Source organism: Polistes canadensis, unplaced genomic scaffold (assembly GCF_001313835.1).
Source record: "Polistes canadensis isolate GaletaPanama2010 unplaced genomic scaffold, ASM131383v1 scaffold_94, whole genome shotgun sequence".
In the NCBI taxonomy this organism is placed as follows: Eukaryota; Metazoa; Arthropoda; class Insecta; order Hymenoptera; family Vespidae; genus Polistes; species Polistes canadensis.
The window spans coordinates 446,199-472,193 of record NW_014569641.1 but is presented as its reverse complement, the minus strand read 5'-3'; the positions used below and the strand labels follow the sequence as shown (position 1 = coordinate 472,193).

The 25,995-nt window shown below is 29.5% G+C and overlaps 2 protein-coding genes across 4 annotated transcripts; both read right to left on the bottom strand.

Annotated features, from left to right (window-relative positions):
• Positions 1 to 3: 3 nt before the first annotated feature.
• LOC106787155 (odorant receptor 67a-like) lies at positions 4 to 2,677 on the bottom strand. Its single transcript, XM_014749274.1, has 5 exons — positions 1,817 to 2,677; positions 1,642 to 1,741; positions 1,261 to 1,371; positions 1,010 to 1,165; positions 4 to 826 (listed from the first exon to the last, which is right to left on the bottom strand). The coding sequence occupies exons 1-5, from the start codon at positions 2,605 to 2,607 to the stop codon at positions 773 to 775; spliced, it is 1,212 nt and encodes a 403-aa protein (XP_014604760.1). The 5' UTR covers positions 2,608 to 2,677; the 3' UTR covers positions 4 to 772.
• Positions 2,678 to 2,961: 284 nt separating this feature from the next.
• On the bottom strand, positions 2,962 to 17,536 carry LOC106787152 (high affinity cAMP-specific and IBMX-insensitive 3',5'-cyclic phosphodiesterase 8A). Of its 3 annotated transcripts, XM_014749269.1 has the most exons (20): positions 16,218 to 17,536; positions 14,347 to 14,439; positions 9,738 to 9,829; positions 7,923 to 7,982; positions 7,581 to 7,771; positions 7,395 to 7,454; positions 7,252 to 7,318; positions 6,962 to 7,129; positions 6,655 to 6,869; positions 6,372 to 6,523; positions 6,148 to 6,278; positions 5,926 to 6,030; positions 5,636 to 5,832; positions 5,055 to 5,333; positions 4,662 to 4,788; positions 4,391 to 4,534; positions 4,164 to 4,325; positions 3,816 to 3,945; positions 3,662 to 3,729; positions 2,962 to 3,508 (listed from the first exon to the last, which is right to left on the bottom strand). In XM_014749269.1, the coding sequence occupies exons 1-20, from the start codon at positions 16,318 to 16,320 to the stop codon at positions 3,419 to 3,421; spliced, it is 2,634 nt and encodes an 877-aa protein (XP_014604755.1). In that variant the 5' UTR covers positions 16,321 to 17,536; the 3' UTR covers positions 2,962 to 3,418. The 3 variants fall into 3 exon arrangements, with proteins under 3 accessions (XP_014604755.1, XP_014604756.1, XP_014604757.1); XM_014749270.1 differs by lacking the exon at positions 14,347 to 14,439 and having other exon boundaries at positions 16,218 to 17,535; XM_014749271.1 differs by lacking the exons at positions 14,347 to 14,439; positions 16,218 to 17,536 and adding an exon at positions 11,322 to 11,630.
• Positions 17,537 to 25,995: the final 8,459 nt, after the last annotated feature.

Genomic DNA, 25,995 nt, shown 5'->3' with positions numbered 1-25,995 from the left:
TTTCTTTTTCTATCTTTTTATTTCTTTTCTTTATTCTTTATTTTTTCTTTCCCCCAGTTTTTCTTTTTTCTTTGACCCCTCTAACGGAACAGGTTTGCAAGAATGATTGCGTTCGATTTGCTTCTGTAGTTTCGATGAAAATGATCGCGTTTAAATGAAAACTCTTACGTTAGTGGAATAGCAATCGTAATATTCGTGCGCTTGCGTATCGTTAGAATTATTCATGCAACTTAAACTCAAACGTTTTCTATTAATTTCTTGAAGATACGTTTGTGAAAAACACTCGGAAAGGAAAGGATGAGAGAACAACGGAAGTTTGTCTGTTTTATATTTTTCTTTTTTTTTTTTTCTTTCTTTTTTTATTTCAACGGGGGATTCGTTGAAAAATTCAATGGAAAAGTTTCAACGTAGTATTCTAAGCTTGTCATTTTTCTAAGGTCTATTAGAAAGTTTGAATTTTATTTTGATTTCCTTTAGACGATCATCTTTCCTTACAAATCGCGAATACACGTATGATGATTTCTATTTACTATTTTCTCTCAGATTAATTTAAACGTTTATATTTGTTTTGTTTATCTGAATATATTTTTGTTTAAGTGATACATTTATAATAAGATAAATTTAACGATAAGACACTTGATTGGTTACTTTCAATGATTATTGTGATACTCGGTTTGTGAGATTTAAAAAAGAATATCGATAGTTTTTCTTTTTTATGATTTTGTTGTATATAGCCAGGATTTTTATTTTTTCATATTGAGAGAGAAATAATTCATGCAACCATGGTTCGAAGAAAATTCAGGTAGGCAGCCGAAGTCTTGCAAACCTACGAAAAATTTGATTCAAATCTAACAATTTAATGATACCTTTTTCGTTAAATATATATAGTTATGAATATTGTTTTATTATTATTTGTTAATATTGAATTAAATATTGAATTGATCGTTTCTAATTTAATGTTAATCAAATATAAAATACATTTATCAACATAATATCGATAATTACTCACATCGCAGAAACCTTGTAGTGATACGTCAAAAATTTTTCCAGCTGTTAAACGAGATGGTCGATTAGAACGTACAATTATCATAACCAAATCGCTTATTATAGTATTGGGAAGACGATACCACTCGATTGAATATGTTGATTCGCCAACCAGTTCGCTCTTTCGACAACACAACATTTGTAAGTGAAAATATATGATAAGAAAAAAGAAAAGAAAAGTAATTGCAATAATTGAAATCTTAATAAAATGATTACCTCTTCTTTTAGACGATCACCAATGTAAGAAATGATAAAAACGTTGACAAAAATTGACGTCATTAATACCCCATATGTCATCATACCCAAAGTTTCCTTATCTTCCCAATCCTACAAAGTTTCAAACAATTTATTTCAAAATAATACTAAACGTAAAGAACAAACTTTTATGCGTGTTGAGATCAAAAATATAAAGAAAAAAATAATAAATTTTGACACGTATTATATAAATACACGCGTTTATATTATATTCATTCAAAATTATTATATGAGTAATAATCGTATCTCAAATAGATTTGTTTATTTTCAATGAAATATTTCCCTCTCGCATAATTATACACAAAAGAGAAAAATGTATGTTTAATATAATTTAATACATACCACGAGTACACCAAATTCTAAGAAACAGATAATAATAGTACACCCAACCATTTCGCAAAGAAATACAATATTCAATGCCTGTTCAATTTTTTCGGCGTACCTGAAATTATTCAGAAAAATTGGTTTAATTCCCCAAAAAAAATCTGTCAAATAAATCATTTCAAAATTAACCAACCTGATAGCTTGAAGATGATTGTCAACGATAACATAAATCCTCTTACGAAGATTATCTTCATTATCGTATTGAAATATTGTATCAATTTGTCTGCGTACAACTTCGAATAGACAACATGAGTGCATAACGCAGCTGGCGATTAAACTGTAAACACCGCAATTGGTTGACAATATAATACTGCTTACGAATATCTGACCGACGAAGAATATCTCAAATATCGGTGAAGTTTCGACGACGAAGAAAATATAATCACTGAGATAGGGTAAGGGTAACATTGTAGTATTATCATCCTTGACAATTGGTTCAGCAACCAAGGGTAAAATAATGTGATAGGGTAAAGCCCCACCATAGGATAAACTTAAATAAGCTATTGTAAAGAGTCTACCAATTTTAGCACTCTTAACCATAACCATTAAATCATCCTGACATTCAACTTCCTTGTATTGTCGTTCCATTTCCAACAAACAATAACCAATTTCTTTTCTATTAATTATCACCGTCCAAAATTTAACAATTGCAAGCGTACTGAACACCTGGGCGGCTATAACTTTCATCTCTTTTATTAATTTTTCAGCATCGAAGTACGTGTAAATCAAATGGGGTATCAATAGACAACACATCAGACCAAATATCAAACTTATTTGAATATACATTTTGATTTTGTCGGATAAACTGTCGCCACGATACAACGGCCAGATACCTATCGGTGTTAAAAGGGTTCGTGCAACCTTCACCACGTAATCAACGTCCGATTTGTATCCGTTATTACGAAACCCTAACTCTTGCGTCATGTTTTTTCTTTTGTTTTTTTTTTTCTATCGGATATATCGAAAGAAACTGTTTTATTCTTTTTTCCTTGTGGGGCTTACTTATTTCGGTACTCGTACCACATATGTTTTTATGATTTCATACAAAGATTACACACTTATTTCAACGATCAATAATAATTCAAAGTAATTTATGGACATCAGAATTCTTTTGTTAAGTGTAAGAAAGGGGGTAAGAAAATCGGCCGGACGGCTGGCCGGTTGTTTTTTTTTATGACACGCGATTCCAGTGCTCGCGAAATAACTTTCGAAAATTGTTCGTTGTTAAAGCAATCGTTGAGACTTGCATATCGTTATACTGTTTTTGTTGCTATTAATAATTCAAAAGGGTTGGATTTTTTTTTTTTTTTACCATCTCGTCGAAGTTCAGTTGTCGTTTGTAATGCGAACGCGAAACGTTTCGAAAAAAGAATTCTTTGTTCTTGTGATTATTTTTTATGTCTCGATCAAGCTAAACTGCTTCTTGTCATATATATTATTATTTGTTTCTTTTTTTTTTCGTTTTCTTTTTTTTTCTTTTTGGCTAATCTTATATATATATAACGACGTATATTCGCTTAAACATACAAACTTTGTAAAGTAAATCTATGACATATAAATATGCGATAAAACGTACTGAATTGTTAAACACAGAAACACACACATACACGCATACACGCACACACATTTGTCGGAGTCTTTTGAACGCATTTTCATTAGCGTTTCTCGTTTTTCAGTAAGAAATTGAGCGGGGACGGAAAATTCAGAAACTTATTATAAAATAACGTTAATCGTTTCATCGTCGTTCATCAGGTAACCTTGGTATGCTGTATTCCGATTGCATTTGAATCTTTTCGATATCCTGCAACGTTGTTACACCTTGATCCTGTTTCCAAAAAAAAGAAAAATAATCAAAAAATCAATTGTATTTAATAATTGTGAATTAAATTAGAAACTTTAATATTTTAATAAAGTTCATATAAATTTGTAATAAATTTTGTATGAAACATTGTTTATAATCGGTAGATTAACAACTTACGTTAAATTCTTTCCATTTGTCGTAATTGTGTTGCGTGTAACCAAGTATTTCTGGCATGTCAATGAATGCTACGACGAATAATCAATATATCATTATTATTATTTGTTTTAGTCAGATGTAAAACAAACAAAATAACAAATTATAATGTACTAACCGTCCCAAGCTTCGATCATGTCGTTTATGATGAAATCAATGAAACCAATTTGTGATTTTGGTATAGAACATATCATCCTGTCGAACATTGGCATTACTATTGGAATTTTTAATTGTTTCTCCTCATCAGTCTGGAAAATAAAGTACAAATAATATTGGGATTTTCATTTTGAATACGGTAAGTATCAGAAATAAATTTGATTAATTGATCAATAAACAAATACATATCAATAAATAATATTAATATGATTCGTGCAAGTTGATTTAACGTGTAAGAAAATTTAATTTATTTTAGCCGATGATTAGATGAAAATTAAATTATAAAATTGTTTCGAATTTATATTCATACTTGACTGAAATATTCTTCAGCTATTCTTCTAGCCCATTCTACGCAAGCTCGTAATGGTCTGGTAGGATTTGACACGTCGGCACATTTGATCATCATTCTTCTTACGAGTATTACATTATCCGGTTGTAAAAGTATTGCATTGTCAACTCTATCAGAAGAATACTGAACACAAAAATTGGATATTTTAATAATACTGAATTAATTCGATAAAATATTCATTGTTTTACCTTCATTGGTTGATCTTCTTCAACCCTTAAACTACAAACGTTCATAAATTTTGCCAAATGTTCGAAATGTTTCGTCATTTCTGTTGCCAATATCATATCGATTATGTCTGTTCTTAATTTCTTGTACGTATCACGATCTAAATTCTGAAATACAAATAATATTTTGAAACAAAAACGAATAATAAAATAATTAGCACTTATAATTCACATTTATTTGTTAATAATTATATTGTAAAACTGTTTTTATTTTTTATAGGAAACAATAATTTACCTTAAAAATATTAACTTTGTCATCTGCTAATGATATTTTAAATGTCAACGCTGCATGATGCGATTCGAGGACTGACAGATCATTGTAAAGTATTGCCAATTTGTTGTTAGAGTTGGATAAAAATTGGCTGTAGAATTTGTAAATAATACAATAATTAATAACATTGAAATATTGGACGAGAAAACAATGTAAGATTATAATTGTTTCATTACACAAATAATCTAATTATCGTTAAGAAATGATTTTTATTCAAACAATCTGACTTTTATGTATACTGACGTATAAAAAACATTTCTTTTATTTATTATCAAGCTTCGGAACACTTTGATGTTTAGGAGAAAAAAGAAAAAGTATTTTGAAATCGTAAAAACTAATTTAAAGACTATAATCTACCTTGATCTACCAGGATGATCGATGTCATGGGCTGCAGCAGCTATCAAAGCAGCAACCTCATCCAACGGTTCCAAAATTTGTTTCAATCTTTCCGACTGCATAAATCTTGCAGTAGCTTGCATTACGTCTGCCGCATGAGTTGAATTATGGTAACTGTTATCCGATCTATAATTAGCCTCGATTATACTCAACCAGTTTTGTATGATATTTTCATCGCAACCCAATCTGCTTGGTACATCGAACATGTTCATTATGGTTCTACCGAGATATAGTAATGGCCTGTGAAAACATAAATTTAGATTTTTTTTTTTGTTTCTCTTAAATTATATCTCAACGAAATGTATCGAATGTGTTTCATTTAAATCCTAATAAATAACGTTTCAATATATATTTTACGATCGAAAATGAAAATAAATGTGTTTTATATTCTTAAAACGTATCGATCAAAAATTTATTATCTTTCTGTGAATTATATTTGATTTATTATTATTTTATTACTCTCGTGTTAATATTATTATATTACGATATGTTTCTTATTTACGATTGCATGATAAAACAAATAATGTAACAAATTTTGTTACCGTTTTTCCGTCAAAACCTCGAGTTTAAATATATCAAAGTTCCATTCGAGACTGTTTTCTAATAATTCCATAATTTCTTGAGGTCCCCTATAAGCCTTTAATGGGGTCCTTGCAGATATTATGCTTATACCTCTGACTGCTGATAATCTGGCAGAATCAGCTGATGATCTTCTCGAATCCCAAGGATTACGAGAAGACTGAGAACAATTATAATTATATTAAATATTAAAAAGGAACAAGAGAAACAATATATAATAAGACCAAAAAAAAACAAATAAATGAAAAATTACCGAAAGTAATGCACCAACAAGATCGGTTGCAACCGGATCGGTGTAAACTTTATCATCTCGAAAATGTGGAACATATAATTCAGTTGTTTTTAATATTTCTATTGCCTAATACGAAAAATGATTGATTAAAAACTCAGGAACGCATCATTGTGTCAATGATATTTTCTCATATTTTAAATTCAATCTTATCGGTACTGTTAATAAAAATTATTTGATTTTTACCTTATCGATTTGTGCAACTGTTTCAGGATTCGTTGATTCCGAAATGGCATAGGAAAGCAACGTGATTACTTTCGTAATTGGTGCTTCCAATTGTAAACTGTGAAGTTTTTGCAAACTCGATCGTCTATGCCCTTATATAAACGAATATTAAAAATGTTTTATAAAAATAAAAAGATATATATATTTCTGATGATAAATTGAAATATTATAAAGGTTCGAGTTACCATCGCTTAAGGCAGATTTAACGTCGGATGATTTCCTACCGGAAAGTAAACTCATTCTTTGCATTGATGATGAATTGTTTATCGGACTTAGGGGTCCTGAATTTTCCAATAAATATAACGTATCGTAAATGTATATAAAATGAGTCGCCTTCCTAAAAAAAATTATTATATATATTTATAAAAGATAATCAAATAGCACAATTTGTACGTGCATTATATTGCCAAAATTTTGTTTTATAAATAATAAAATAATGCAAGATATGAACGAAATATATCGAATTACTTTGGTGTAATACAAAATGGTATTATCCTGCAATTGATAGTAATCATTTGATTATTTTTCCTCTTGCAATTCATGTTCCCTTCAAATTCTCTGCCCTTGCTTAATTGTTGTTCCATCAAAGTAAAGTTTTCGTAATGGACTATTTCACCGAGATTTCTTCCTGTCAATTCTTCCGTTTTATATCCTAATAATTTTTCGCTCACTTTGTTAACAAACTGTCAATAAAAATAAGACGAAATCATAGACGAAAAATGATTTTACGAAAAAAGTATACTAATTTTTTCGTTTAAATAAAAATAATTAATACCTGTACGATGTTTCTTTCGTTTGTTATGTGAACCATATCGTGACACCTGTCAAGTGCCAAATACAATGCGTGAGCCGACGCTAATTGGGTTTTCGGTAATACTGAACTGGTATAAATTCCTACTAATTCGTTTATCAATATACCCTCGTTCGAACACTCCATAAGTGTCTAAAAAATGATCACCATCAAAAAATCCTTCACTTATTTTTAATTATTTCTTTTTTTTTTTCGTTTAAATAAAATCATACATAAAATCAACGCTCATTTTGTTTCCAAGAATAAAAACTTACTCTTGAAAATCCTTTCTCTAATAAATCCAAGGTCACAATTTCGTCTTTTTCACTGTTCATTAAATATCTAAACAAAATAAAGATTATATTAATTTAAATTTTATTTTGATTACAGAAAAACACAATTCGTGATTTTTACTCACGATTTTTTAACGAGTGCAACGATGACGGAACTGTGATAAACCGGACTAGATTTGATTGCTCTGTGTGAAATAAAGAAATGATGAAAGATAATTAGAAAAAGAGGTAAATCGTATAAATAAATTCTATATATATATATTTATTTTGTTTGTGAAAAAGATTTATAATTATTATTGCATTCGACGTACCTACAAATCGCATCACCCTCGACAGCACGTTGTCCTCTGTGATCGATTATCACTAATTCGTGACCACGTGTTTGAAAAATTTCTACGGCTTTTTCCGTATCTTTAGCCACCGACACGCTCCAACCCAAACGACCCGAAATATTAGCAAGTATTTCCATTTGTTGATCATCTTTACTAAAAACTAATAATATCTACAGAAAAGAAGAAAAAGAAACGTCAACGTAATAATGAATTTTTGATTAAATCAAACCTGTTCACGTGTGCCCCAAATATGATATAATATAATTTAATTCATTTCGTTTATCCATTTTGTTTAATAATAATATAATAATGTTGACTTACTTTTATAAGCCCAGGTGCACTCGAAGTTAAAAGATGAGAGTTGATATCTTGCGGTCCCTTCTACGAAATAAATTTATAGATAAAACTTAAATGAAAATAAAGAAACCAAAAATTATTCTAACGAAAATATATATAATAAATATATAGAAATCAAAATAGAAAATAATAAAACGTTAGATAAGTCGTAAGAATAAACACACAATCCTAAATTTTCCAATCGATAACAGTTAACGATTTAGAAACATACTTATTACGATTTCGGTGCATCGTCAGGGAAATAATTTACGTACTCCTACGAATTCGTTATCAAGATATTGCAATCGAAGTTGTTTGTAAATTTCCGCTCGTCTTCTTGATCGTGGACTAGACACGAAACCATTTTTCTTTTCTAAATTACCATTCAAATCCTTCATACTTATATGTTTTATCTTTTAATTGATTTAGGTTACATGAAAAATAAATTATTAAACGTGAAGTTGAGCGAATAATTTAAAAACAATGCCAACTACGATATCAAAATATAATTTCTATATTAATTTATTTATATATTATATTTTTATCATTTATAATTTATTTATTTCTTTATTTTTCTTCATATTATTAATATACCACGAGATAAATATTAAGTCAGTAAAAATATATATATATATATATTTGTGATTAATAATAATTTTCATTTGAAAACGTACCGTAATTGGTAAAGTACGGTTTTTGGATAAACTTGGCAAATCGTGCATTTGTTTATTGGTCTTATGCACCGACCATTTTGAACTCATGCTACCACATAATGTATCAATGATACTTGAGTACCACGGATGAGAATTATTATTATTATTAATATTCTGATTCTCAGTCGAACCACAAATGTATAAAATCGGTTGAGTAGACCGTCTTGGATCATTCATCTTTTTTCACGATCAGTAAAATAAATAAATAATATACACAAACACAGAAACACTAACATGCATATAAACGTGTACACACAATTCTATTGAAACTTATTCCAAAGATAATGAAAACGCGTGTGGTGGAACATTATTTAAAAAAGGATTAAAAACTAATGCAGAAAATGTTTCTATGGGACAATCGTTATGATACTGATCATCGTGAATCGGATAACGAGATTGTCTTAACGATATTGTTAAAAACAGAAGTCGAGATAATATCATCGATAAGCAAGTTCCTCCAATGAAATAGTTCTTGATAATAGTACATTTTACGTATAAATCGATAACATTTTTAATCTTGTAAATAAAAAATGTTCTTGTTAAAAAATAAGAAAAATAAAATGAAGAAAAAGAATGAGAATAAACAAAATAATGTTCCATCCATTTTAACGATAACACAATTGTTTTCTTTTTTATTAATTTTATGAGAAAAAATATGTATATATATTATTTTTTGTCCTTAAGCAATCTTATTGTCAATGTTCTAGATTGGTTATCGAAGATTGTTTATCGATTATTAGTTCAATTAAAAATTCTCATTGGTTATATGCACTCGTTATATGATGTGAATATTTATGATCCGTTGATTAAGAATTGCAAATAATTCAAAGACAATAAATTGTCTATTTCCAATCTAATCGATAAAAAGGAAAAGAAAAGAAAAAAAAAAAAAGAAAAGAAAATTAAAACAGAAACGTCATAAAGCAAAACATTTTATGTTCTTATCTTTTATCATAATGTACTCGTGTACGTGTGTGTAAATGTCTGAGTATTATTGAAACGTCATTCGTATTGATACGTCACTTCGAGCACTGATAAAATAACATAATTAAAAGAAACAAAAAGAAAAAAATAATAAATAACTCACTATCACTGGATAATCCGCATCCTCTTCCAAGGAACGACGAATTTCTTCTAACGTTTCCTTCTCCGCCACGATATCGTACATATCTGTGCGTTCTAAAATCGTAAATAAAAGTTTTATTTATTAATAAACACGATATATATATATATATATTTTTCAATAATATTAATTTATATCTTAACACGAATCGATCTTGATTAAATATAAATAAATATTTAACTCGTTACTTTTATTTGTGTAATATTATATACTTTCTATTTTATCTGTATATCATTGAAAAAAGAAAAAAAATTGAGACTCTTACTACAACAACCAATTAATTACATTTCTAATTATATAGATACAATATTCTTTTTAATCGTTTACATGTCTTTTTTTTTTTTTTTAAATTAATCAAACATTAATCTTTCATACTTCTTGTAAACACATAATAAAAAAAAAAACACGTTGACATATGTTTGACACATTTTCAATTTCCTCGTTCTTACAATTAATTAAAATTCATTATACGAGCACGTTGATTAATTAATTGTTTATACATTGATGTTTAAGTAAATTAATCGATTAACCAAGATAATCTTTTTATAAATTAGTTTATACGAGAATAAAAAGAGAGAGAAGAGAACAAAAATAAACACACACACACACATAGCAGAAGACAGACAGAAATCGACCTTTTACGAGATACGTGTGTGTGTCGTACGTTTGATACGTCGAGGAGCTATAAAAAAATAAGAAAAGGAAAAAGAAAAAATAGATGAAGAAGAAGAAGAAGAAGAAGAAGAAGGAGGTTAAACGAGGTTGCAGCTTCTTTCACTCACTCAAAGTTTATTCCTATACGAATAGATCCGTGTTTAAAGATAATTGAGCGAAAGTGGAACGGCTTAATTGGTCGTAACTAATACGTGATCTACGAGGCCAATAAAATCATTCGAAGAAACTTTTTGATCCTATTCAATCGTCAACAATAAATGATACTAATGTATAAGGATACTTTTTATTAATATTAATTATAATATGTTATTTCATTAATATCTATTCTAAAAAAAAAAACTATTTTTATATCTTTCCTTCTTGCATTACGATTTATCAAAAGCTTTTACATACTTTATCTTTTTTTCGATGATTTCATAACGATGAAATTTTAAATGAATAGAAAGTGATTTGAAATAAATAAATGTATTTTATTGATTGAGAAAAAGAAAAAAAAGAAAAAGAATATACTTTAGAAGTATGATAAATATATTTTAAATCGTAGATAAATAAGAATTTTATTTAAACAAAATTTATATTTTTAATTAGTTATTTCTCTCGTCCAAAATTATAATTCTTAATACGGAATCACAGGGAACTTGGACATAAAAAGAAGTAGAACTTAATTTAACTAAGTTGAACGTTTCATCCCTTTATTGGGACTTCTTCAGCAACTTAATATATATATATATTTAGAAATTATATATACTTTATATAATACTTTAATTATANATTTATATATATATTTAAAGTATAATAAAATTATAATTATAATAATTATAATATATATATATATTTGGAAATTAGACGAATACACATACACAGACCACATACCATCGTCATCGGTGAATAATTTATCGTCCAAGTTATTATGCTCGTCGGAGAAATAAAACGAGTCCAAAGGCGCGTCCATATGAATGATCTCACACGCAAACTAGGGTCGTCGTCTAATCGTAGATAGCCTAATCGTAGATCGATATTCCCGAGGTTTTTTTAATTCGAAATAAATCGATAGCATGTCACACATATATGTATATGTATATCGATCCGATTTTTTTTCCTTTCCTTTTTTTTCTTTTCACATTAAATTTACTCACTCACTTCGATGAAGTAATTTCGGTCGAAAACGAAACAAAAAAAAAAACAAAACAAGGAGAAAGTTAATAATAAAAAAAATAATCAAATGTAAAAATGTAATCTATATCGGACAATATTCGCGTACAATAATTATTTGTAATTTCCGTTTATTTACAACGAGATAAAAAAAGAAAAAATATAGGAAAAAAAATTAGAGAAAAGAAAAGGATGTTTCTTTTCTTTTTTTTTTTTCTTTTTTCTTTTTTTTTTCGCTATGATATACTGATAGATATTTTACGAAACGATACGAATAATCTTTGATCCCACAGATATGTGGTCTTGTTCCTCGATATGCCGATGAGGAATTTTATAAAGCTACTGATTATCTTCTCGCGATACATTCGATTATACCCTCCCTTTTTTTTTGTTTTAATCGTCTTTTGTTCACGTGAGAAAGAAAATCAGATTATTTATCATTGGTCATGTTGAAAAAACTGTTTGTGTAATTTTTTTGTCGTTAGTTAGTTTGGTGATACCTAACGAGAAAGATTGATAACTGTATCGGTTATTTGAAAAATTGGAAATTGAATTTGATCAAAATAATTATTGTACATTTACTGTGATACTTCAACAACAACAAAGACGAATAATTTAGAACGAACGGTCAGTGAACATTTTTACGATGACATGTCTTTTTATCTAGTATTAATAATAATTATTGCTATAGGATATTGTTATAAAATTAAACATTGAAACTAACAATAAGAATAGAGAACATAACGCATATATAAATTGAATGATTTTTTAGACCAACGATTAAAATGTAATTGAGAAAATGATTTTGACCGTGTCAAACGATTGATAAATATTAAAATAGAACTGAAAATGTAATAAATGGTGTCAATTATTTTGTTCAATATGCCTGTTGGCATTTGAGATAAGGGTAATATTTTTATCGAAGTATAGAAAAGGTTAAGAGATTAAATTGAATAGAATAAATGTTACCGTGTTGCGCTACTGTTTCAAGATTAAATGTAAACGTATACGTTAACTCGTAATACCAATTTTTGGATATTTTTTTGTATGTCGATAGCAACTGACGATCATGTAATTAGATAAAATACTTATTACACGAACTACTATTATTTGAAGATTATATACATATAATCGAAAACCTATAAAAATCGTGTCAATTGTGTTTGATTTGTAATCGATTGCACATCACAAAAAACAATTTGTTAATATCAATATATACAATGTCGAATATATAAAATTTAGTAAAACGATTGAAATTTTCAATTGATCAATAATACGTATTGTTGTTTAATAAAAATTTGCTAAAATCAAAAAATAAATAACAGAATATAAATGTTATCCAAATTAATCGTGGTGCACCACACTTGTGAAAAGATACGCGCGCGAAATTAGAAATTATTAATAATATATTTGAAATAAAATACGTGTTATAGTGATTCCATGTAATATTTGTAAAGAAATGTTGTATGATGAACGATAAACGGAACGCATGTTGAACCGAGATACTTTGTTAACGGCACAAAGACAACGACTGTGTGAGGAGACTGACTGAATAACAGAGGAAGAGAGAGACTGGTTAAGAGAACCGAAACGTTTCGAGTTCAAATTCTATAGGCGAGAGAGTGACTGGCCCGAAAAATAATGTGCGATAGTGTCGTCGGAGAAACCTCGATACGATCCTATAGGATCACAACAGTGATCGTCAACAAACTTTTTACGATTTACGAAAAACCCTTTTTATTTTTACGTTAATACCAAATTATTTCGTAAAACATCGGCCCGGTTTTGTCGATACGTTTTCTACCGTAATATTATTATGTTGAACCAAAAGTTCGCGCGTACATTTTTTTCAATTAATATTTTCAAAATAAATTTTACAAAATAAACGAACAATTATATGGGCTTTGTATCGCACTATAAATTTACGAACTTTTGATTCATCCTAACAAACACGATTTTATTTTTAAAGATATTAATTTGTAATAATCATTGAAGATAAATGTTTTTGATTTCAATTCTAAACTATCGTATATAAATTTGAAGATCACTGATCTACTCTAAAAGTATATTGTACACTTTACTACAACACGTAGTAGTATTATACCTACGTGCACTTGAATTTGAGTGACGCGTGACCACTCTCGTTCAATCCCTCGTGTCCATTATACTATACTATCGCTTTTATTTTATCATCTTTCTCTTTCGTTTTACACCGATCATTTTCGAATACCACAAACTCTTTCTTCTTTTTTTTTTTTTATTATAGTAAACGGTATTAATAATGTATCTTTCTTTCTTTTTTTACGGTAAAACACGTGGCGAGTATTTAAACTCATGGATGGATAACGAGAAGTTTTGATCGTTTTATCTTCGTTCTTTTGATCATTTTCTTTCTTTTGAATCGTCAAAATGTATTCATTGAAAATTTCAATAAGTTATTTAAATTATTCAAAAATTTGCAAGCCTCGACTTAATTTCCGTTTGTTCGATTATTAATTGAACACGCGATTGGAATCATTTGAAAATTAAATTCAATTGAATCCTCGTTGATGCAGAACCTTTTCAACATTTATTGCGTTTATAAATTATTTTGTTTTTTTATTATATAGAAAATAGCATGTGCCTCTCGAATATTAAAACGTAATTTCAATTAATTCAAGACTTATAACTCTCGGTGTAAGAAATGAAATAAAACATTTCCCTGCTTAAAATAGAAAAAGAAAAAAAAAAAGATAAAACAACTAACGTAATTCCTCGTAAGGGTCCTCTGGGCAAAAAAAGTCCTTTAAATCCAACGTAAAATGGCCGCTGTCCTGTTCTCTCGGAAATTCTTGCGCATCTGCAAAGAACATCCTCGCGTGAGTTCTTTTTTCTTTGAATCTTTTTACTTGTTTTTTCGCAAAAATCATGACGATAACGAATCCCCACCCACTTTTTTGTGCATGTGTGTGTACGTGTGTATACGAAACGAGAGTTTTATATCCCAAGGACCCAGTTCGAAAGTAAGTATCATTAGAAAATGTGGCACGGAATAAGTTCAAAGGCAAACTCACCAACGAGTTTCGGCACTTTTCATTCTGTTACTATATTAAGATCAAAACGTTTAGAATGTGTTTCTTTTTAAGAAGATTGATATATATCATCTCCCATAACCACGATGGAGAAAGAAAGTTCAACGTTCAATGCACGTGCCTTTTATTTTAAATATCAGCCTTTCCTGAGTTTAGTGAACCTCATCCCCCTCCCCCGACCCCCGACCATCCCATTCAAATATTAATTCGACATTTGAGTGGACTAAAACTTCATGATCACTATCTTTATCGTAGAGTGCAAGTGTTAAAAGAATTTGTTATCTTTAAGAATTTTGTAATCTCGAGTTTCGATCTTTTAATTAGCTCACCAACGAAACAAAATCGATTTTTATTTATTTCGTACGATTTTGATAGATCGATCTATCGAAAACAGATGAGGTGGATGGCTGGGTAAGGGGTGGTGGGAATCTTACAGGAAATTTACGTTGTTCGTGATTTTTTTATTGCAGAAAAAGAAAAAATATCCAAGTGACAATGAAATTTGTGTTATGTTGTAAGATTTATTTAAGAGAATGTTCGTTACTCGTGGAATTCGAGTTATATATTCTATGGTCATTGGTAGACTAGGTCAAGGAGAATTACTGTTACCTAAAGTTCCCCTTTCATTTCGTTCAAAGAAGAAAAAAAAAAGAAGAAGGAAAAAGAAAACAACAAAACAATCACCTCGCACGTGGATCTATAATCACAGTATTCTTTAACTTTTTGTATTTCTTTGCTTATTTATTTATTCTTCATAATTGCTTTTTTTTTTTTTAAAGATTTATACTAATTTAATTCATTTTTTTGTTATAACTATAAATTACCACAATGGTGGATCACGAATCGACATAAGGGAAAGTAAAAGAAAAGAGAAAATAAATTGTGAGATCGTGAAGACAAATTGTTCGGAATAATTTATGTTAATTTTTCGATCAATGTTGCAACATTGCTATTGCCGTAATCGAATATTATACGACAGTAATGTGACGAAGACTGTATTATTATACACAAAAGAAAAAAAGAAATAAGACAAGATGAAAAAAAAAATGAAGGTGGACAAACAAAAAATTGGTCAGAGAAAAATCGTTCATTTTAAACATAAGTTTTCACGATACACATTTAACACAATAACTTTCACGATAATGACATGGCCTAATTTTCTACGAATAAGCAGGTGAAACGGGCAGAGATCAAATTGGTATCAAGGTTATTTGAAAGTAGTTTTGTTACAAAAAGAAAAAAAAGAAAGAAAAAAATCTTACGGAAAAAAAGAGATCAATTAATTAACGAGAAAAAGAAGTAACGTTAGTTCGTTTATTAGGTAACTAATGTTAAAGAATTATCATGTAAAAATATCAAAAATTATCTTTAAATTGTTAATTAGAAATTTGACGTAAAAGGGAAATGAAATAATTTGATTATCACGGTGATGGTGGTTTAAATATTTCTTTTTTTCGGTCTTTTCATTCATTTTCATTTTTTATATTTCGTTTCTTCTTCTTTTTTTTTTTTAAATCTGTTCGAGATAAAAATCGAAAACACCAACCTGTATCGATCGTTGAGGATTTCGCGTCCAACTTGGCCCGATTATGCGATTCCGGATTCCTTTTAAGGCCCATGCACTTGAGTGCACTGGACTTGCATCCCATTTCCGTGGTGGCAAGTTCTCCGCCAGTTTGGCTATCTTTTTGCGTCTTCTTATTTTTTTTTTTTCTTATGTCGATCGATTTTTATTTCCTTCGATTAATATCGAATGATTTTTCAAGATCGAAATGGGGGGGGGAGAGTAAAGGGATGGTGGTAAGGGTTAAGAATTGACAAAGAAATGACGAAAAAATAAATCGATGGAAGGGGGAAGGGAAATGGGAACGGGACGAAGAAGTTGTCGAATAAAAATAATTTATTTTTAATTATGTTTAATAATAATATAACGATCGATTGATTAGTTTTTCATAAACAATTGTTTGCAATGTCGGAATAAATTAAAATGAATATATTTTTTAATTATCTCTAATCGTTAGAATATTTGATAGACGATAAATAAAAAGTAATAGTAAAAAATTAAACGTAAAAGTTTTATTTGGATAATGATTAAATAAAAAAGAAAGAAAAAAAAAAGAATAAGGACTAATGAAAATTTCAAAGATTATTAGCCATTCTATATTCTCAAACGAATATAGAACTTCAATAAGCAACTATAGTGAATATAAACTCGAACGTGTCTTATCGAGACGAAACGTATGCAGTCTTATCAGCGTTTGAACAACGATCCATTCGCAAATATGTGGTAAGAATAAAACAAAAAAAAAAACAGAAAAAAACAGAAAGAAAAGAATCCGTATAAATTCTGATCTATGCAGAAAAATCAATTTCAACGCGAGGAATTGTAGTAATTATAAAAAACAAAAAAAGGAAGAAAGACAGGAAAGAAGGTAATGAAAAAAATAAAGAAACAAATAATTCGTAAATGCTTAAAACCACTCGCCAATAAATTGTCTAATCTTCGTTAAAAAAATAGAAAATAATAACTCACACTTTCGTAGCACAATAAAACGCGCGATTTACTAGTCGTATCACTTATCAATATCCCGCACACATGATCATATTGCAATGATTTTTTTCCTTTTCCTAATCGTTTTTCTCTCGTTGTAGTATTGTTTTCAAGAATAAGGAACGTTGTTAACATTTAATAACAACACAACACTCCCAATACTATCGATCAATACTAGGAATAAACGTCATCGTGAAATTAATCTTACTAGTTTACTACTACTATTCTTACGATGACGATAAATCAGATCGCAATTACGTTTAAAATAAGACAACATATCGTAATAAATTTAAACAATGACGCGTTGGGAACTTCGAGATTATTATATATATATATATTTCATATATTGGATTTAAATTAAATTAAATACAAAATTGTTTCAATTTAAATCCGAATGTGTATTTTTTTTGTTGTAAATATAATTTTGTTGGATATGTTTCGAGAAGAAAGATGAATTTTAGATGAAAAGAATTGTGAAAAATATTCAATTGTAAATACACGATATTATATCTTCTTTGGTTAAGAGTCTAAAAAACGTCTGAACAGGATCGTGACGGTGGCATACTGACGACAATAACGAAGACGATGAGAAAGACAACACCCACTAGTCATCGTTTAGAGTAGACGTTTATAGTATCGCTAGTAGCATAAAAGCATTATTACGCATCGCGTAACGCTGAGTTGTGCTTTAAGTTTTAATAAAGGTAGGTACCCCACACTCGCGTAGACGGCATGGTGGCCTTCAACTGCACTGATTTAACTTTGCCATCTCTCGAGGACACCTTTGTTCGAGAAAAAAGATTAACACGCAAGAGAGAGAGAGAGAGAGAGAGAGAGAGAGAGAAAGAGATTGCAAGATACGCATTCGACGATCTATTACGTTCGTTTAATATGACGATGTACTTTTCGTAAAATTGATAAGATCAGAAATCGACTGATATTCCGAAAGAAAGAAAAGTAAACGATTGATGAAACATAAAAGAATTAATAACGTGCAGTCATTGGGAAATTTTTGATTTAATATAATAATGTTGAGTAACACGTTAAACGCATCTTTGCATTTACGTGTACGTGTGTTTCTTTCTTTGTTTCGTTGAAATTTATTTTACAAGATGTATAGAAATATAATTTAGAAATGTTAAAGTATTGTTCTTATTTTTTGTTGTTTAATCTATGAACGATTCGATTTCCGAGAAATATAATCGTCGATTACAATACCTAATAGATCGAATCATGTTGCAATATCCTTGCAAACTAAACGATAAATAGGCGAAGGATGATTCTCAAGAAAACAACTTTGTTTTTTTAATAAGAGAGTAACGAATGAGAATTGGCATACAATTTGCTTAGGACAAATAAAACGTCTTAAGAAGCCGGCTATCGTATAAAACGATTATTTATTTAGGGTACGTTTTAGTATTTCCGTGACGTAAATTATCAGATCTTATCGCCCATTTGCGTTAATGTATCTTTTATTCTCTTACTTTATTTTTGCTAATCTATTTGTTTATTAAAGATTCGTAAACATTCTTACCGGTGCATTTTATATTATCTATACTAATGTTTTTTATTACGTTGATCTAATCACTCTTAAAAATAATATAAGTCCCATATAAAAAATATTAACCGAAACTTTTTAAAGAAATGGCAAAGATGCACAATTTACAGCATTGCATTCTCAGACATTTTATAAACCTTTGCAGATCGATTTATAATTTAACAAAGTATTCTACGCGTAGTAAAAACAGTGTACTTTAATTTTATTTTAGAGTCATCAACTTTTGTTTAAAGTATTATTTTGTCAGGTTATATATCGCAAGTATTTGAAAAATCGTGACTAGTGTTATGTGGGATACCCTGTATATAAACAATTTTAAAATTACTCACTTCAGTCTCCTATATTACAATAATTCCTGTGTCACATCGGTAATCGATCATTATCGAGATAGATATTATTATTATTATTTACTAGAAGTTACGTTCTCGTTAATAAATCAATGAAAACTTAAAAAGTACACACACGCAGACACAATTCGTTCGGTTTTCCGTTTCGTAATCGCGATTCCGTAGGCAATTTCTATATATAATTAGAAAAGTTAATTAAGTCATCAGATGTCGAATTATGAATCTATATTAAAATGCAAGACCATAAGGAAATGAACGAGGACGAACGATTCGAGCAAGTTTACAAGGTTCGAATTTACATTATAAATTTAATAAACATTATTACGATATATATTTCAACGTAATTTTTCATACTTTTCCTTTATTTTCTATACCTTTTGTTTTATCGGATTTTTCGTTGAAACGAGTTCTCTCATCGATAAGGTTCTTTGCCACGAACGTTGCTTGAAGCATCTGCCAACTATCGAACCTTATCTCCGTGAGAAACATTTGCGACTTTGCGCCGATCGTGTTGGACTCAATGATTGGCCACCGATAATAGGTGCCATTGCTAGGAATCGAGACCTCGTGGAAATTTTCATTTACAGTCGAACGAAACGTAGAAAAGTACGGGAGAAAATTAATAATCAAGAAAAACTCGAAACTTTATGGTAAAATCAATATATCATCTATTTTCTTTATATAATTTAAAAGAAAATTGTTTCTTATTTTTTTTCGAATTTATTTAATACACACTTGTATCTAAATGTATGTACTTTAATTTGTGAACAATCAGCAAGCTTTGGGGTTAATTTTTTCACTTTAAATATGTACAAACATTTTCAGATAAATCTCTATGATTATATTTTAATTTTAATTTGTTTGAAAATTTGTTTGAAAAATTGTGCTCGAGTTTATGCATACTTGTTTGCGTTTAAATTCAATTTTTGTCTTTTTATTATTACAAGGCGTTACAGAGCAAAGGATCAACAACAACAGCCAATACTTTACACGAATTTCTTGCTACGATGTTTCCTGAATTCAATAACGATCTGCATTAAAGAATCCACGGCATTGAAATCTCTCGTTTTAGATGGAATTCCGCTTTCACCTAAATATCTGCGCTTATTGTGCGACGGTTTCGTTAACAATATTTCGTTAGATAATTTGTCTTTGCCAAGATGTAACATCGGTGATACCGGTTGGAAATTTATATACATATATATATTTTTGTTTTATAAAGAAATAAAATAATATAATAATATAAAAATTGATGTAATATTTAGGTTGCGACATGTTGTTGAATTCTTTAAGAGATCACCCAAATTTGAAGAGTTTAGATTTATGTAATTGTTGTTTGACCAATCGAAGTATCGGATCATTGTCATTATTTTTGAAATTGAGAAATGTAAATACTTCACGAAACATTTGGAAGGATTTGAATATTGACAAATCTGGAATAAAGGTATCCTTTTTATATTTTATTTTGTTTGTTTCTTTTTTGTCAAATTGAAAAATAATAATGGATACAAAAATGATAATTTTAGAATCACGGATTGCACACGCTTTTATTGAATAAAAATAATAAATTGAACGACAATGGTATTCGACGATTGATGCACGCATTGAAGGATAATTTTTGTTTGAAAATATTAGGATTGAGGTATTGCGGTATCACTAAAACAGGAGCTGAAACTATTTTCGAGTGTCTTAGAATGAACGATGTATTAACAACGATTGATTTGAGAGAGAACGATATACCAAATGATATTTTACGATCTATCGTAAAAATATTGAGACGAAAACATGACGAGGCAAACGATCGTAACAAAAAATCCGATCGAAGATTCGAAAGGGACCCAAAGTTTCGCGAAAAAAAATCTAACAGAATTAATACGTCGCGTCGATTATTGATTGCTGACAAAATTACGGATAATACAATAGAATCGTATCACGAGATTAACGATTTCGTAGATGGTAAATTAATCGAACAAGTTAATTTAGAAAATTTGGACAATTTCAACGAGTTGGATGATAAAACGGAATTGAATTTGCAAGAATTGCAATTACGATTGGCCAATATGATTTCTTGCAACGAGGCTTTGGAAGATGAGATTAAAAAGAAAGGAATAACGTTGGAGGAAGAAAAAACTCGAAGAACTGAAGCTGAACAAACTTGCGAAAAGATAAAATCGCTTTTGGAAAGGCTCAAGGATAAAATTATCGTTCATTCCCGGACTCCTTCGGAAGAGGAATGCGGTATGCGTCATTCTACATAAAAAATACTTTATGTTAATAATAAATTATAATTTAAATACTTAATGAAATTAAATTAAAATTTAACATACTATGTTAAATACAATCATATATAAATATTTACAAAATTCGAAGCTCAGCTGTTAAATTAGAATGATATCGAATCCTTTATTTTGCTAATTCTCTTATACACGCATATAAATCTATTCAAATATTTGATTCGTTAAATTTATTTCGTTAATTGATATAGTAAGATTAATGTTAAAACTGCATACAGTAAGCATTTCATAAAAACCTTTTCATATAAACTGACCACCTAAGATGGGTCTTCGTAGCTCTGGTGGTAGAGTGTTCGTTCGGCAAGCGGAAGGTTTCGGGTTCAAATCCCGGCTCGGAACGATGGTAAACTAATAATAATTGATAACTGATTTTCATCAAATCTTATCAAACCAAGTTCCTGAGTAGCTCAAACGGTAGAGCATTCGCCCGAAAATCTTATTAAATCGAACAGAAGACCCATATTTTTTTGTCTCTTTTTTTTTTTTTTAATAATTTCGATAATAGCTTCTACAAAGAATTAATACTTTAAATATTTCTCTTTTTTTTTTATTTACGACAGAGGAGTAAAATTTTCCAAACATATCTGAGGAACAATCTTTTGAGGTAGTGTGTTAAATTAAAAAATTATCTAGTACTGTTTATAAAAAATCCCCTATAAGAGTTCCTGTTTCAAATCGGAAGCATTTGATAGCATTAGGTCAGGTAATTAAAATAAAAAGAATAGAAACTGCATCTCTAATTGTTGTTTGTTATTGAAAGTATATAGAATTTAATTACACATTCACTTTGTGTACACAATTTGCTATTAAAAGTTACTAGAAAGTAAGAAAGTTTAAAATATATTGAATTTCTAGTAACATAGCTAAGCCGATATCGGTAATAGTAGTGTTCTACCTTTATTTCACTGACCGAGATATGATAGTAACTTACCATCAGAAAAAATATATTTTGTAATTCCGTATGTAAGTAATAAGAATACAAAAAAATAGAAACCTATAACTATCGACATGTGATAATTGGTAAAAGAAGAAACCTACCTTTATGACCGGTTTTAATAAAAATTCTAACTTGTCTATTACTCTCATTCATATTAAAATTCACACAAATTAATATTATCATTAATATACAATGACAATTATAAGATAAGTTTCATTCATTTAAAATTATTCCAAAAGTGTTATTAAAAAATCGAATATACGATCAAATTTATTCAAAATATTCACACGATCTAACAAATATATAACAAATAATTTAATAATAAAGTTACACATTTATATACATATATTACAAATAAAAAATTAAAAAATATATTTTTGTTATATAGAAGATTTTCCGTGGAAATGAACTAATGGAAAAAATACAAGTACAAAACGTATATATAATATATACATACTTCTTTTATCGTAGTTTAAAACGACAGATAGATCAAAGCATTTTAATTTATGCAATCGGCTAATTTGGTTGTTCGCCGTTCCCCTTGTTCGTTCATCTCAACCTTCTTATATTTTCTACCGGTGGCAGGTATCTTTTCCCCTAAGGAATCGCATGAAATTACTTCTTCCCTTAGCTAGCTATGGTTCGCCTTTCACGGGTACTTTCCAGTTTTCAGCTTCACTGACGGCCGCTTATGCTAATGTCGGAAATTCTAATCCCGGATTAAAATTGTTAATTTGTTAAATGACTCCTGCGAGCGAGTCTCCGACTTATTTATCCCTTCAACTCCCCCGCCTCCTCCCTTCGTCCTCATCCTCGTCGTCTCTCATTCTTACTTTTCTCTCATTCTATACCCTTTCATTCCTTTTGCCACCCACACCCTCACCCTCCTTAGTTAAAACCGTCGAATACGAAAAGGGAAATGACGCTTTTCCAGAAGTATTTCGACGACCACAAATCTCTGACGTAACAAAACGTTTAGCCTCCCCCCCCCCTACCCTGCCCTGAACTGAATTCGTCCGAAAAGTTTGTTCGTTAGAAAACTAAAAAACCGGAGAATTTAAATTGTACGTAACATACCTACGATCGTTTTATTTGTTTTATTTCTCTCTCTAAAAACGTACTCGATATATTTTCTTTTCTTTTTTTCTTCTTCTTTCGAACGATGCTGTATGTAAACAGAAGAGAAAATAAAAATCACTGAGGAGTTGGAAAGGGTAAAAGATGACTGAAAAAAAGTAACCACATAATAACCTTAACATTGTAATTGTTTATCAGTAATTTAATAATCGAACCTAAAGATGAATAGAAAAAAATGTTCGTCGATCGAAATAACAAAAAAGAAAAAAAAAAAAGAAAAAGCTTAATTATTTTCGCCATTACTAGTAATATATATATATGTATATATATATGAACGTCCAACTATTTCAACTAGTACCATTTAATACGACCATTGAGATATTAGATTACGCGACTTTGATCATGGACATGACATGATGTTCGATATGGATATTTAAATTTCATCCGAATATAGGACCAACAAAAAAAACTTTGTTAGTTAGAAAAACCGAAGAAGAGAATTCTGGGCGGATATTTTTTTGTTCTATCTCGAATTGATCAAAAAGCTGGATGGTGGTATGATTAAGGGGGAGGAGGAGGAGGGGAGTGAGTGTACGTACGTATGTATATATATATATATATGTGTGTGTGTGTAGATGTGTGGCACACGCGAGCTGTTCGATTATCGGACGAGAGAAAGAGAATGAGAGAAAAACGAAAAAGATAGAAAATGTAAAAGAAGGATGAGGATGAGAAAGAAGGAAGAGGGGTTATGGGGGAACAGGAGGAAGAGGAGGAGGGAAACTGGGAAGGTGGAGAACGAGAAAGAGGAGGAGGAAACCTACCGCGGATAAATTCTATCTGTCGAACGTCCGTCGGCTGTACCTGCCAGCATTCGTTGCACGGCAAACTGCAATTAATCCGTTTTATAGATGCTGCCGATGTAAATGAAGTTTCCGGCCGAGTGTCCAGCTACCAAGAGAGATAAAGAGAGAGAGAGAGAGAGAGAGAAGGTACGGTAGATTGAACGATAGAAAAAAATAAAAAAAGAAAAATAGAAAGACAAAATGTGAGAGTAAGGGTAAGAAGAAGAAGAAGAAGAAAAAAAGAAGAAAAATTCTGCACTGGTTGGATGATCGTATGTATTGTAAATTCGAAAAAGAATAAGTATTTTACCCACATTTGATTTGATATTTATGATAAGTAAGAAACATATTATATTTTATTAATAATTATACTTCTTCCTATGATTTCTAAGATCTATTTTGTTTTTATATATATATATATATATATGATCACAAATACTTTTCGCGTTTTAGGAATAAGTGTTTTATTTTTATATCCTTTTTTCCATTTTTTGTTTTGTTTTATTATATTAGTAAGGGAGATTGGAATTATTCGAAACGTTTAACAATTTTATCGTTTATCCTATGTTTGTTTTAAATATTTGCTTAATAAATGATATTGGAATAACTCTATTTTATTACATATCGTAAATGAAAGTATCGAGAATATCGTACGCGTTGATACAACAGGAAAAATAATCGGATTTTTTTCATGTTTAACAATTCATCATCCTTTGTTTTTACTGTTATTTAAAAATTTTTTCAATATCAACATTAATTTAATAATGTAAAAGGACTAAACAATTTGGATTCCAGCATGCGAAGGTTTATAATAGAATGAGTATAGTTACACGTTATGCTAACAACAACAGTTAAGAAAGATTACAAGATTTGTTTTTAACGAATAAAGCTTGAAGAAAAACATCAAATAACATTTTACTGTGATACATGTATCTTACAATTAGATATTGTATAAAATATCAAATCACAAAATAAACAAAAAAATACAGTGTTTTAGTTTTCCAGTTGTAATTTTTGATACATGTACGTGTTATTCGGTAATACTAATATATATATATATATATATTCCTTAGAGAGTAAGAGACTGGACATGTTATAGAAAAGAAATCATAACCCCGTTATACTCTGATATCGGTATAAGATTCTTCCCTTGGCATCTGGCCCGTAGGCTATGGCTTACAACCAGACCTTAGTTGTGTCGTGATGGATGAGAGGACGCAGACTTTGTCGACACCGTGCAACGTTCTGCAATACTTTGACTTGAGGACGACCAAAAGAAACTACCTAAAATGCAACACGTGCAATTTCAAATAGTATATGATATTTTTCTATCCAAAAAGTATTGCTGCATCGAAAGAAATGAAAGAAAAAAATAATAAAAACCAGAACAAACAAAATAAAAGAAAGAAAACAATCGAAAGAAACCAAAAAAGAAAAAAGGAAAAAACGATCGCCTACCCGGAATAAATAAATAAATAAAAAAATATTATTCGACCGATATATAAAATATATTCGAAAAAAAGAAAAGAAAAAATTAGAAAAAGAGATCACAAATTTTATTCAACGTTCTATTCGACGTGACTCCACTTTCAAGACTGTGTCTCTCCCTTTCTCTCTCTCTCTCTCTCGATATTATATTAAAAACTATCCCCTCCCCCACTCTTTGGGCGTAAAGGTAAACCGCTTAGTCGCTTGTAACGTTCCATTGAAGCGCT